We start from the raw sequence: 13,432 nt of genomic DNA, 5'->3' as shown, positions 1-13,432 counted from the left end.
ACTCCATTTACGATACGAACTTCATACAAACTTGAAGTGTCCAATTTCTATGTCCAATTTTTTTCGGATTGTGCGCAAAACTTGGGCAACATCATCATATGGTGGGAGGAGTCATTTGGTGAGTTTTGAGTGAAATCCAACCATTGAAACCATGCAATGCTCCAACCACTCCATTTACGGTACGAACTTGAAGTGTCCAATTTCTTTGACCAATTGAATTCAGATGGAGCCCAAAACATGGGCAACATCATAATATGGTGGGATAAGTCATTTGGTGCAATCTACTAATCTGCCCCACAGGCAGGGCAACAAAGAGGTCAACCATCCCTGCCCAAATCACGAAGGTTACGAACGTGGTCGACAAGCCATGCGCGCGGATGATTTCGAGAAGCTCGTGACCAACCGACTTCGAGACTAAAGATTTGCGGGAATTTTTTAGATGCCTTACGCAGGGAGGTGTACCAAGAAAAATCTACGCCTTTCACCACCGAAATCGAGTAGGCTGCTCCCCCGAAATAATTCTCGATGCCCTCTTTCACACACTTCAAAGGGGATTCTGATCCCGAGAGCCATCTTAAACACTTCCAAAGTGTTATGATCCTCTACAAGGCCGATGATGCGCTGATGTGCAAGGTGTTTGCAATGACCTTGCGAGGAGCATCCCAAGACTGGTTCCACACCCTACCATTCAGGTTGATTAGCAGCTTTAAGGAGCTAGCTTACGTCTTCACCAAAGAATACACTTCTTACCGGACGATTAAGAAGAACCTTGACCACATGTACAACTTGCACAAGAGGTCTGAAGAATCCCTTCGCGATTACATCAAGAGATTCAAAGCGGAAAAGGCCAACATTGTAGGATGTGATGACCTAATCGCGTCCTCTGCTTTCAAGAAAGGTCTTCCAGCTAAGAACGACTTATATCGCGAGTTGACTATCACTCCCAGCCAGACTCTGGCAAAGATCTACGGGACTGCAGAACGCTATGTGCTTTGGGATGACGATCGAATCACCGTGAAAAATTCTACCAGGTAGGAAGAGGAACACGCCAAAGAAGCGACAGGTTTAGCAACAGGAACAAAGACAAACATAGGTCGCACTCACAAGGAGACGCTATGGAAAAAGAGAACTAGACCAAGTTTGCGATCCCCATACATTAAATCTTAGCCCAAGTAAAGGACAAACCTTGGGTAAGAAGACCGCCACCCTTGAAAGGAGATCCGGACAAGAGGGATGCAAGAAAATACTGTGCCCTTCATGGGACGCACGGGCACAGTACGAATAACTGTTTTGCTTGGAAAACGCACCTCGAAGAACTCATGAGAGAAGGCCACTGCAAGGAATTTATTGCAAAGTAGGCCATCCAGCAGATTGAGGATCGCAATACCGCTAAGGAGCCACCCCAGAAGGTCATAAGGATTAACACAATCCTGACCGACTTCGAGGAGTCTGGCTGACCAGCAAAGAAGCGAAGAGGAAGATCAAACAAGCCATTGCAATCTCCCAAATCTCGACCGGCCTCCCACCAGCAGAAGACGATCCTGTGATCAACTTCCAAATGAAAGATCTAATCGGCCTCGATCTGCCACACAACGATGCCTTTGTCATTAGTATTCAAATCGTTCAGGCCATGGTCGACCGAATCCATGAAGACAAGGGCAGCGCATCCAATATCCAGCAACTGGTAGTCATCCAACAGATGGGCTTGGAGACGAGGATCAACAAATTAGCCAGGTCACTACGGTTACCGTGGGCACGATAGACCTCGACATCTACTCTCCACCAGTAATCAGCTCACAGACATTCATGGTCATTGATGAATTCTCCCCCTACAACGGCATTCTAGGCAGGCCATGGATTGGCAAGATTAACGCCATCACCATCAGAAAATCCTCTACTGTCTGCCGCGCAAATCTCACGGCCTGGAGTTCCGGGCCGAGGGGATGTGCGTTGACACGCGGTTTCCTGCTTTTGGGTGCGGTGCGGTTTTGCGCGGGCGTGCCAGCACGGTCTACCGTGCGTCGAGTTGGTTGATGGGGATAGAATGGTTGAGTGGTGCGCCTGTTTGAACTCGTCTTCTAATCAAACGATTGTAACCGAGAGAGGAACTAGTCTCGACTGTTAGGTTCACGGCCTGAACTACAAGGCCGTTGGGTGGTGCTGTTTGGTGGGTTTTGGGCGGTACTCCGGCGCGTTGCTCAGGGAGCGACGGTCGTATGATATCTGGGGTGAGTGAGCGAATAACAGGGATGGTGCTCCGGCGCCTTGAAAATCAAGGGTCGTATGATATATTGATGAATGAATTCTCCTTACAAACTATCACTACTCCTAGGAAAGCAAGTAAAATATTGAAAGTGCATTACAGGAAAATATAAGTTGCTCCGTGGGAGGCTTTTGTTTGGTGTTTGAACCCGTTGAATGTAGCTCGAGCCTTGTATTTATAGGAAGAGTTTCTAGATGAGTAATCGAGGCTGAATTTACGCATAGTGGAGTCTGATTAGCGCAAGTGGGTGTCCAATCGACATTTGGGATCGTGAAGCATGGTGGTGTGACCCCATAAATCCTGGTGAATCTCGGCCGCCACCCTAATTGTGGTTTCTGCGCAGCTGGCCGTGGAGACGCATTTATTGCTCTGATAGCTGGTGACCTAATCTCTCAAGCTGCAAGAATTCTTGTGAGAATGTCTACGTCTAATCACTCTGTCTTCTGTCGCCAAAACCTGACTTCAGTCACTTCCCACTTTCCCTCATGCATTAAATGCTTATTTGTGGCCAGTGGGTTTGCTGCATTAAACAGGCGCTACTTCATTAAATGAAGCATGGGTCCCTGCTACCACGTGATGATCTGACTTTAATATTTCTGGCCGCGATTTTGCTCGGCCTCGGCCTCGGCCTGCACTTGAGGCCGAGATGATCATGCCTTAGCATTTTTCTTTTGTCTTCAGGAAGGCAAAGCACCTTGTTGAAACGCTGCGTTTCAGTTTTACGAGCAAGTGCCAGGGCCGAGAAAGGGGGCTCCTTTGGCCGGCTCATGGCAGTGATTTATTAGGCACAAACATTGCCCCCACATCCCTGGATTCTTCGGCCTCGGCATGGGTAGGGGCCGAATGGATTCCAAGGGATGGACCCTTTGCATTCCTTCTGAAGTGATTGACAACTGGGGCATTAAATGCGTAGGCCAGTCGGCGCATTTAATGCCTCAAGCATATCGTGTAGGTCATTATTGCCCAGGCTCACTCGAGGCGTCGTCTCTACTCGTCAAGTGAAATGACGGTCTCTGGACTTTCGCCACGTCATCGCGCTCTTAATTCGCACGAGCCATCATTCTTCCTTGCTAATCGAAACGTCGGCCGCCAAGTTTCTGTCATATCTTCGCGTGCTCTGAGTGCGCTGTCAGGCCGTTTCATCTTTCGAGAATCACACTTCTGTGTTTTGAACTCCAGTGTCAGTATAAAACCCAAACTCCTTCACATTTTCTTTCACACTCCCAAAATCTCTGAGTTCATGTTCTTCGAAGGTTCACACTGACTTTCCCCAGTTTTTCTCAGCCCTCTTTTTATTACTCAGTGACCTTCCTTCTTGCTTTAATCACTCTGGAGCCCTCCCTCGATTCCCGGGCTTCGTCGTCCCCTATTTCAACCCGCCCTAATGATCCTCATTGCAGCCTCCTCGAAACCAGGGAGCCATATCTGTTGAGTATCATGACCTGGCAGTTTGCCCTGGTCCAGATGACTTGGCAGTTTGATGAGGGCGAGAGGACCTGGGATGATGACCCCGACGTGGCTGAAATTGTGCGGCTGAGCACCCGGGTCACATCCATGGCCGGAGTGACGGCCCTTACCATGGTTGGAGTGATGGCTCCTACCATAATCGGAATGACGACCGCTTACCATGGCCAGAGTGATGGCCGCTACCACAGCTTGAACGACTGCTGCTGCCACTGCCGGAATGGCGACTGCTTACCATGGCTGGAGTGGCAGTTGCTTTCCGTGTCCGGAGTGTCAGCCCTTGCGCTTTCCATGGCCTGGAGTGAAGCCCTGGTTTTAGGCTGGCCGTGGCTGATGACGATATGGGTGGCGGAGGTCCTGCCTCGGGGGAAAGTGTCTGATTGTCTAGCAAGAAGACCATGGAGCCGAAGCGCGTAGATTTAAACTAAATGTCTGATTTAAACTAAGTGTCTGATTGTACTCGGCCATGACCTGGCCGTTCCCTTGTAAACGTGTCCCCTTTTTAAACTAAATGAATAAAATGAAGTATGATTTCCTTTAGTTCGTCTTTGTCGTGTTGCATACTCCACTTTCATCATTTGTAAATATTCATAACTCTTTCACGGCCGTCTCCCATAATGACGGGGCGTATTTCTTCAAATACTGGCCGTTGATCGGTAAGTTGTGCCACTCTCCATCCCTATCCTTTAACTGAAATGCACCTCGGCCAAGAATTCGTTCGATAATGAACGGCCCTTCCCAATTGGGTGAAAATTTGCCGAACCGAGGGTCTTTTGTCCCGATAGGAAGCACGGCTCGCCATACTAGGTCGCCTTCGGCGAAAGCTTTTTGCTTAACCGTTTTGTTGTAAGCCCTCGCCGCAATCTGCTTCTGTGCCTGCATGAGGTTATAAGCGTCGAGTCTAGATTGCTCCAAATCTTCCAACTCCTGAGCCATGGCTTGTGCATAATCCCCCTTTCCTTGTTCAGGCTGCTCGGCCACACGGAGAGACCGAACCTTTAACTCCATTGGAACGATGGCGTCGTGACCATAGGTTAGGGCATAAGGAGATGTGCCGGTGGCCGATCGCTTTGAGATTCGGTACGCCAAAGAGCTTCGAGGAGCAAGTCGTGCCACGCCCTAGGTTTTTCCTTGATCATCTTCTCAAGGATACCCTTGATTACCTTATTACTTGCCTCGACCTGTCCGTTAGACTGAGGGTAGTAAGGTGTTGAGTGGACCAATTTGATTCCCATCCTTTCGGTGTATTCCTGAGTCTCGGCTGATGCGAAAACCTGGCCGTTATCGGCCGTAATGGTTTCTGGGATACCGAATCTGTGGACGATGTGATTTTCAAAGAATTTGACCACCTGTGCGCTGGAAATTGATCGATAGGACTCGGCCTCAACCCATTTAGTGAAATAGTCGGTCGCCACCAAAATCCATGCATGTTGGTTGGACGCAGCTGGGTGAATTTTGCCGATGATATCCAGGGCCCACCCTCTGAACGGCCACGGTTTGGTAACCTGGTGGAGGGCCTCGGCCGGTACTTTTTGTATGGGGATTTGAATCTGACACTTGATACATCCCTTCGCATATTCTATGTAATCCTTCAAAATGGTCAGCCAGTAATAGCCGTGTCTCCGAACCAACCACCTCATCTTGACGCCAGACTGGTGAGCACCGCAAATCCCTTCGTGAGATTCAGTCATGATGACCCTGATGTCTTCGGCGCTGGGACATAGGAGCAGCAAGCCGTCTGATCCCTTTCGATACAGCTCGTTCTGATAAATCAAGTAACACCGAGCCCGGAAACGTGTAGTCCTCTCATGGCTGCCAGAAGGATTACGCAAATATTTCACTATGGGGTAGCGCCAGTCGGCTTCGGCCGTGCTGATCTCGTCGGTGATATCGACCGAAGACACTTGCGCTGCCATTCCACGTTCGGCCAAAGGTGGCAAGGTACGCCTTTCGATCCTTATCACGCGATCGTGGTCGGTGTTCGGGATGTTTACGCCTGATGCTACCTGGGCCATCTCATTGGCCTCGCCGTTCTCGGCGCGTGGTATATGAACAAAGGAAATTCTAGAAAATCCATCGGCCATGTTGAGGGCCGTCACGTAATACATGGCTAAATTCTCGCTCGTGCATTGGTATTCCCCAGTCAGTTGGTTAATCACCAGCTAAGAGTCGCCGTAGACCAAAACACGGGTTGCCTTCATTTCTTTCAAAATCTCGAGACCGATGATGAGCGCTTTGGACTCAGCCTGATTATTAGTGCATTTGAAGTCGAGTTGGAATGCGAACTGCCATTTTTGCCCTTGAGGAGATTCGATCACGACTCTGGCTCCTGACCTGGCCTCGGTGCTGGAGCCGTCGAAGTACATGGTCCAATAATTCTTTTCCATGCGGGCCATACCGTTCTCGACCTCCAACTCCTCTTCTTGTCCCTGGGTCGGGTGATGTGCTAGGAAATCGGCCAATGCCTGACCCTTGACCGATTTTTGAGCTACGTATTGAAAGGTGAATTCGGATAACGCCATCGTCCACTTCCCAATTCGGCCGCGTATGATTGGCCGAGTAAGCATATATTTGATTAGATCGGTCTTGGAGATGATTTGAACGACCGAAGGAAGCATATAATGACGCAACTTGGTGGCCGCGAAATAAAGCGCTAGGCATAATTTCTCGATCGGCGAATAGTTTAATTCGGGCGTGTTGAGGGTGCGGCTTAGATAGTGCACCGCTTGTTCGCGCCCAGACTCGTTGTTCTGAGCCAGCAGACAGCCGATAGAGCCCTCTGAAGTCGAAATGTAAAGCCTCAATGGTTTCCCTCTTTTTGGCGGCATAAGGACCGGCGGTTGGGACAAATATTTCTTGATGTCGTCGAGGGCCGCCTGATGCTTTGCACCCCATACGAACCGTTTCGTGTCTTTCAGTTTGAGCGAGGGAGACAACGGCCAGATTTTCCCTGCCAGATTGGATATGAATCGTCTCAAAAAGTTGACCTTGCCGAGAAAGGAATGGAGCTCCTTCTTGGTTCTTGGCGGAGGGGCCGCCATAATGGCCGTAGCTTTATTTTCATCTACCTCAATTCGTCGTTGGTGAACCAAGAAACCGAGGAAATTCCCGGCAATGACGCCGAAAGCACATTTCTTTGGGTTCATCTTTAGGCCATGTCCTCGCATTCGGTCAAAAGCTTGCCGGAGATGTTCTACGTGGTCGGCTTTGGATGGGGACTTTACAACCACGTCGTCGATGTAGACTTCAACGGTCCGGCCTTTGAGGTCGTGGAAAATTAGGTTCATAGCTTGCTGATATGTCGCGCCAGCATTCTTTAAGCTGAATGGCATGACTACCCACTCATAGGTTCCGATTGCTCCTGGACACCTAAACGCCGTTTTGTGGACATCCTCCTCGGCTACGAAAATCTGGTTGTAACCCGCATGGCCGTCCATGAAAGACAAGAGTTCGTGCTTGACGGCCCCGTCCACCAGGAGGTCTGACACTGGCATGAGGTATTCGTCCTTGGGGGTTGCGAGGTTCAGATTTCGATAATCGGTGCAAACCCTCAAAGCCCCAGTCCTTTTTAAAACTGGTACGATGTTGGCTAGCCACTCAACGTACCGGGCTGTTCGGATGAAGCCGGCCTTAAGGAGCCGTTCTATTTCCTCCTTGACCCTGAGCTGTACCTCGGTCGAGAAACGCCTTGGCGGCTGCTGGAAAGGCTTGAACCCATCCTTGATTCTCAATTCCTGTTCGACCAAACTTCTCGGCAACCCAGGCATCTCGTGATAATCCCAAGCAAAACAATCCTTATATTCATGGAGCAGGCTGATAACCTCGGCCGCTAACTCAGGATCCAAAAGATCGCTTACAAAAAGAGGCCGTGGTTCGGCCTCCGACCCTACATTTATTTCTAACAAAGGGTCCTGGACTTCAGGGTAGTCATCCTCCATCTCGGCAGGCACCGTTTCTAGGTCGTCCAAAGTCAAAGCGTCCGTCTCGTCTGATTCGTGGAGGAATTCGATCAGGTTGATTAGTGAATTTAGCCGTAAGGATTCCTCCGCCCAATGTTCTAGCAGTCTTTCTACCAAATCCTTCACGGCCGCTGCCCCCTCCTCTTTAGTGGCCTTGTCTGTCATCTAAAGGCTGGTGAGGTCGATCAATACTTCGCGCGCCGAATCCTGTCGGATATTCTCGGCGCCTAACTCCAGTACTTTCTGGGCCGTTGTTCTAGTTGGTCGGCCGTTTGCATCGTGGCCGGTGAGAACAACCCATCCAACGTCGTCGTCGTAGATCCGAGCTTGTACGGCGTTGGCCTCGAAAGGCTTTTCATCGGCCAGATCAACAGCGATCAAGTAATGGCAAGGTAATGCTCAGCTTAAAGGCTGAAGAAAAGCAAGCAAATACAGTTCCTTAACAAGGCATGCCCTAAAGACAACTTTTCACTGCCAAGAATTGATCAGCTCGTCGATTCAACTTTCGGCAATCAGCTGCTCAGCTTCATGGACGCTTACTCCAGCTATCAAAAAGCCTTGAAGAAAGAGAAAATGGACAAGTGGGACGAAGAGTGAGCAGTGGCCTTTCAGAGCTTGAAGACCTACCTCACTTCGCCTCCCCTACTCTCAAAATCGATACATGGCGAAGACTTGTTCATCTACATGGAGGAGTTCGACTCAGCTGTCAGCTCAGCACTCATCCGGGAAGAGCTGGGGGCACAACATCCAGTATTCTACACTTCAAAAGCTCTCCTTGACGCAGAGACTCACTATCCGAAAATGGAAAGGCTCATTTTTTTTCGCTTGTAGTTTCCGTAAGAAAACTAAGGCCCTACTATCAAGCTCACCCGATAGCTCTGACGCCTCTCAACGACTCATGAAATGGGCCATCGAACTCAGTCAATACGACCTCCTCTACTGACCAAAGACTACTATAAAAGCCCAGGCTTTAGCATATTTTGTTGTAGAGTTTACTCTAACAGCCGAGGAAGAGAAGTTGGTCATGAAAAACAAGAAAGATTCGAGAGCAGAAGATACCTCCCTTACCGATCCAAACCAGCCCAACGACATATGGCAGCTGTGCGTAGATGGAGCATCAAATCATAAGGGAGCGGGGTCGGTGTCATCATAATCACCCTAGACAGAACTTTGTTAGAACAAGCCATCATACTAGACTTTCCTGCTCCAAACAACGAGGCAGAATATGAAGCATTGCTCGTCGGACTGCGCCTAGCAAAAGAACTATTGATCAAAAGATTGGCCATCTACTCAGACTCCCAGCTGATCACAAATCAAGCCTTAGGTGATGATCCTGTACCTCGACAAGGTCCAAGGACTTTTGAAAGAATGTCCTACTTTCACCATCCAATAAGTTCCGCGAGTAAAGAACACTCATGCAGATGCATTGGCGAGCCTAGGATCAGCGCGGGACACCCAGTTCAGACGCTCCATCCCGATCGAACACCTTGACCAACCAAGCATCGAAGAAATAGAGCCAATCGACACAATGCGGATTGACGAAGACCCCAACTGGCAAGACCCCATCATCAACTACTTAATAAATGGAAATCTGCCAACCAACAGTCCGAAGCTAGGAAGGTCCAGCAGAAGGCCGTGAGATACTACATGCAAGACCCTCATCTCACTTGCATAAAGTACCCTCAAACACTTGAGGTCCTCTACAAAATTCACGACGGCGAGTGTGGCAACCACTTTGGGGGCCGATCACTCACCCAAAAGGCTCTAAACATAGGTTATTTTTGGCCTACCATACGCCACGACTCCACCGAATATGTCAAGAGATGTGATCGCTGCCAGCAGTACAAACCTATTCCTAACCTGCATGCCGAAGTCTACCATCTGCAGAACTATCCATGGTCGTTCATGCAATAGGCCATTGATCTAATGGGCCCCCTGCCACCGGCACCCGCCAAGAAAGACATGATGATCGTCGCCACCAACTACTTTACTAAATGGATCAAGGCCAAAGCTCTATCCTCTACCAAAGAAGATGACGTGGAAACGATTTATCTAGAGAAACGTCATCTGCTAGTTTGGCTACCCATAATCACTGGTTATCGACAATGGCTCACAATTCATTGGCAAGAAGATCACCGCCTTCTTTGCAAAATTCAAGATCAAGCAACACTTGTCCACCCTGAGGTATCCACAAGACAATGGTTAGGCCGAGGCATCCAACAAAATTATGTTGTCTACCTAAAGAAGAGATTAGAAGGCGCCGAAGGGAAATGTGTAGATGAGCTCCCTAGAATACTATGGGCTTATCGCACCACCAAGCGAAGATCGATTGGCGAAACCTCATTTTCCCTCAGCTATGGGACGGGAGCAATCATCCCTCCTCACATCATCGTCCCCATCATGAGCATTAAGGTTAGCAGTGTTGATCAGAACTCTGAACAAATGAGGCTCAACCTCGACCTACTTGAAGTCTTACTATGACAAAAGAGCCAAGGTCAGATAATTCCAACAGGGTGATCTTGTCCTCAGAAAGACTTTCATCACTGCACAGAGGCAAGGATCAAAGAAGATGAAACCCAATTGGGAAGGCCCCTACGTGATCAGCCAGTCTAGGGGCAGAGGAAGCTATACACTTGACACCATGGAAGGAAAAGAGATTCCACGACGCTTGAAGACCTACCTCACGTCGCCACCTCCAACGATATTATCCATGATGCTTCCTCCTACCTGCTCAGTTCCAAGCAGATGACTGAGCCCTGCACATTTCTGAAGAAGAGAAGCAACTACTGGAAATTCCAGAATGTGCCACAAAAAAAAGGTTGCCCATAAGGAGCGTCCTAAGGGAGATGTAGGGCGACAACCAAAAACGTCCTTCGGGAGACGCAGGGTACGCCAGGAACTTCCTAAGAGAGAAATCCAGGTTCCTAATCCATTTCCTAAGGGAGGGAGGATGGTCACACAGCGTCCTTCAGGGTGTGCAGCCCACATGGAGCGTCCTTTGGGAGACGCAGGATGCACTAGGAATTTCCTAAGGGAGGTATCTAGGTCCCTATCCGTTTCCTAAGGGGGGGGCAGGATAGTCACACAGTTGCCCATAAGCAACGTACTTTGGGAGACGCAGGGCGATGACCAAAACTATCCTTCGGGAGATGCAACCCATAAGAAGTGTCCTTCGGGTGACGCAGGGTGTGCCAGGAATTCCTAAGAGAGGTTCAGGTTCCTATCCGTTTCCTAAGGGAAGCAGGATGGTCACATGAAAGCGTCCTTCAGGAGATGCAGAAGATGCTTGGAGTCCCTTAAGGGGTACCCTGGCTCCTGTCAGTTTCTTAAGGGAGGCATGATAGCCAAAGTTTCTTGAAGAAAGAGTAGAAGATGCCCAGAGTCCCTCAAGGGGGACCCTGGCCCCTGTCAATTTAACCCTGGCAGGTGACGGGGGAGGAGCTCTATATTTATAACAATCAAAGTTCCTTGACGTACAAGGAATCTCAAGCCCATTCCAACTGGGTGTTTAGAAAATTAGCAAGTCAAAAACCTCCTCCGAGCAGGAGCCCAAATCCAAGAAGGAAGCCCAGTCCAACAGTCAATCCACATCTCCTATATGCCAACCATGCGCCATGCAGAAGCTAGGGGGCATTTGTGGAAGCAAAATATCTACGGATCCTAGGTCAAATAATTAAGCCAATCAATTTGGGAATAATTTGGCCTAATTGGGAGTTATTTGATTTAATTGGCAATTATTCTATTCTTACCCTAATTAGGGATTTGATTTCATTAAGCCAATCAATTTGGGAATAAGTTGGCCTAATTGGGAGTTATTCTTACCCCAATTAGGGATTTGATTTAAATCAAATCCCTAATTATATCAATCTCTCCAAATTGGGGAAGAATAATTCTTTTCCATCTGACGAATTATTCTTCCGAAACCCTAGCCTTCGAGGCTCCTATAAATACATGGCTACACCAAGGCTTGAGGTAACTCTAAACCTACGTCTAAACTTCTATATGAAACTCTACAGAAATTCCATCTCACAAACCCTAGCTGCCATAACTCTTTCTCTCTCCCACACAAGGCTCCGGCCACCACATACGACTCCGGCCACCTGGTTCACACCATACATACATCTCCGTACCCTTTTGTTAGCTATTGTTTTCCTACAAACACTCAAACTAACTTAGGCATCGGAGGGCCTTTGGCCAACACCCCCCGGGTGTGGTCCTCTTATTCCGATTTGTTTTGCAGGGAGAAAGAGAAGTAAAGAGGAAGACAAAATCTTAGACGAAAATTGGAGTGGGATGAAAATCGCTCCCACAGATGATATACTAATGACAAAACCATTCAATGCCAATTAGCTAGCACAATAAGTGTAATTTCTCCTAACTCTTGGCTATGGCTGTAAGTATATCCCAGCTTCTACTGATGCTGGAAGAATTTATACTGCTTGTAATTGCAGGAAATGAATTTGAACAAGAGTGTGAATGAGACAGCTCAACCAGGAACCACTTCCTTTGGTATGATGACGATGCCATAGATCATCCAAGATTATCATGTGAATCAAAAGATGGTTTGAGGCATACAATTTCATAGGATGCTTCACATTTTTCTTATGATGGGAGAAAGATAAATCGTTTGTCCTTGGATTGAAGAGATACCTTCAATCCAACCCCAAGGCTAAAATAGTTGCCAAGACTTTCACTGGACAATTAATTAACCGTGTTGTAATATGTTACACAAATTAAGTGTGGTTCACTACGATTGACAGTGGTGAACAAAATTGAATCTAGAAAGAGTCTTTTCCTCGTCCACCAAATCTGACTTCAATACTTATTTGGTATACAGGCGAGAGTGCCGAAGATTCCAACCACAGCGAAGGAAGGTGAAGAGCAATAAAACCCTGCAGATAAGCTTGACAGCATGGGATCTGGTCTTAGCTCGGAGATCAATAGCAAGAAACCGAGAAACATTGAAGATCTATTTCAGAAGATTAGACGATGGAACTCAAATCACGATGAAGCAAGAACATAAATATATTGCATCATTCTGTGAGAACAAAAATCTAGACCACAAATACATTTATGAAATATTGTTAGCTTCAGGTCAGAGACCTTGGCTTGGCTCCGGCATGACAACATTTCAGCTCCATCCCTCGGGCCATACCATCAAGCCCGAGTTATTCTATGTTTTGGAGGGAACTAGTACACTTGCAAAAGAACAATGCTTCCCTGATCCATAGATGCGAGATATCCCTGAGGAGTCGTATAAATGATGTCAATCTTATGATTTTGTCTTCTAAGAGGCTAAATCTAGATTCTAGATTCTTGAGAGTTCATAATGTGCACTCAGCATTCAGCTAGTGCAGAATAATTGTAAGCTCATGGCATGATAAGGATTATAAAAAGAGTAGCAAAAGGAGAAAAGAAATAAGATAAATCATTGGTCCCTTGTGTAAAGATGTGCTTGTCCCCCTCTCTAGGGATGAATCCCTGAATTGTTTCAACGATGAAGTTGGCGATACTCGACCACAGAGCCATATGAGTATGACGGAGAAGGTACATCTTCTTCCTCAAAATTTGACTCCAAAATTACTTATCTCAAACCCTAATTGATTTGCAATGTAATTATTGATTACTATTTGAGTTTCCCCAATTCAGACCTAAGCTCACATAAACAAAGTGCAACCAAAGAGAGAGCCATTCAGATCAGGTGAGAACGCTTATGTGAGAACATTATATAAGAATCAATCACAGC

General features: G+C 47.7%; 2 protein-coding genes across 2 annotated transcripts; both read left to right on the top strand.

The window, feature by feature from the left end:
• Positions 1-525: 525 nt before the first annotated feature.
• On the top strand, positions 526-1,035 carry LOC148292983 (uncharacterized). Its single transcript, XM_088244537.1, has one exon. It carries the CDS (start codon positions 526-528, stop codon positions 1,033-1,035), a length of 510 nt encoding a protein of 169 aa, XP_088100663.1.
• An 8,577-nt stretch (positions 1,036-9,612) lies between these two features.
• On the top strand, positions 9,613-10,167 carry LOC148292982 (uncharacterized). Its single transcript, XM_088244536.1, has one exon. It carries the CDS (start codon positions 9,613-9,615, stop codon positions 10,165-10,167), a length of 555 nt encoding a protein of 184 aa, XP_088100662.1.
• Positions 10,168-13,432: the final 3,265 nt, after the last annotated feature.

Source organism: Prunus avium, chromosome 7 (assembly GCF_965620075.1).
Source record: "Prunus avium chromosome 7, drPruAviu1.hap1.1, whole genome shotgun sequence".
In the NCBI taxonomy this organism is placed as follows: Eukaryota; Viridiplantae; Streptophyta; class Magnoliopsida; order Rosales; family Rosaceae; genus Prunus; species Prunus avium.
The sequence above is the reverse complement of the archived record's forward strand: the minus strand, read 5'-3'. Positions and strand labels throughout refer to the sequence as shown.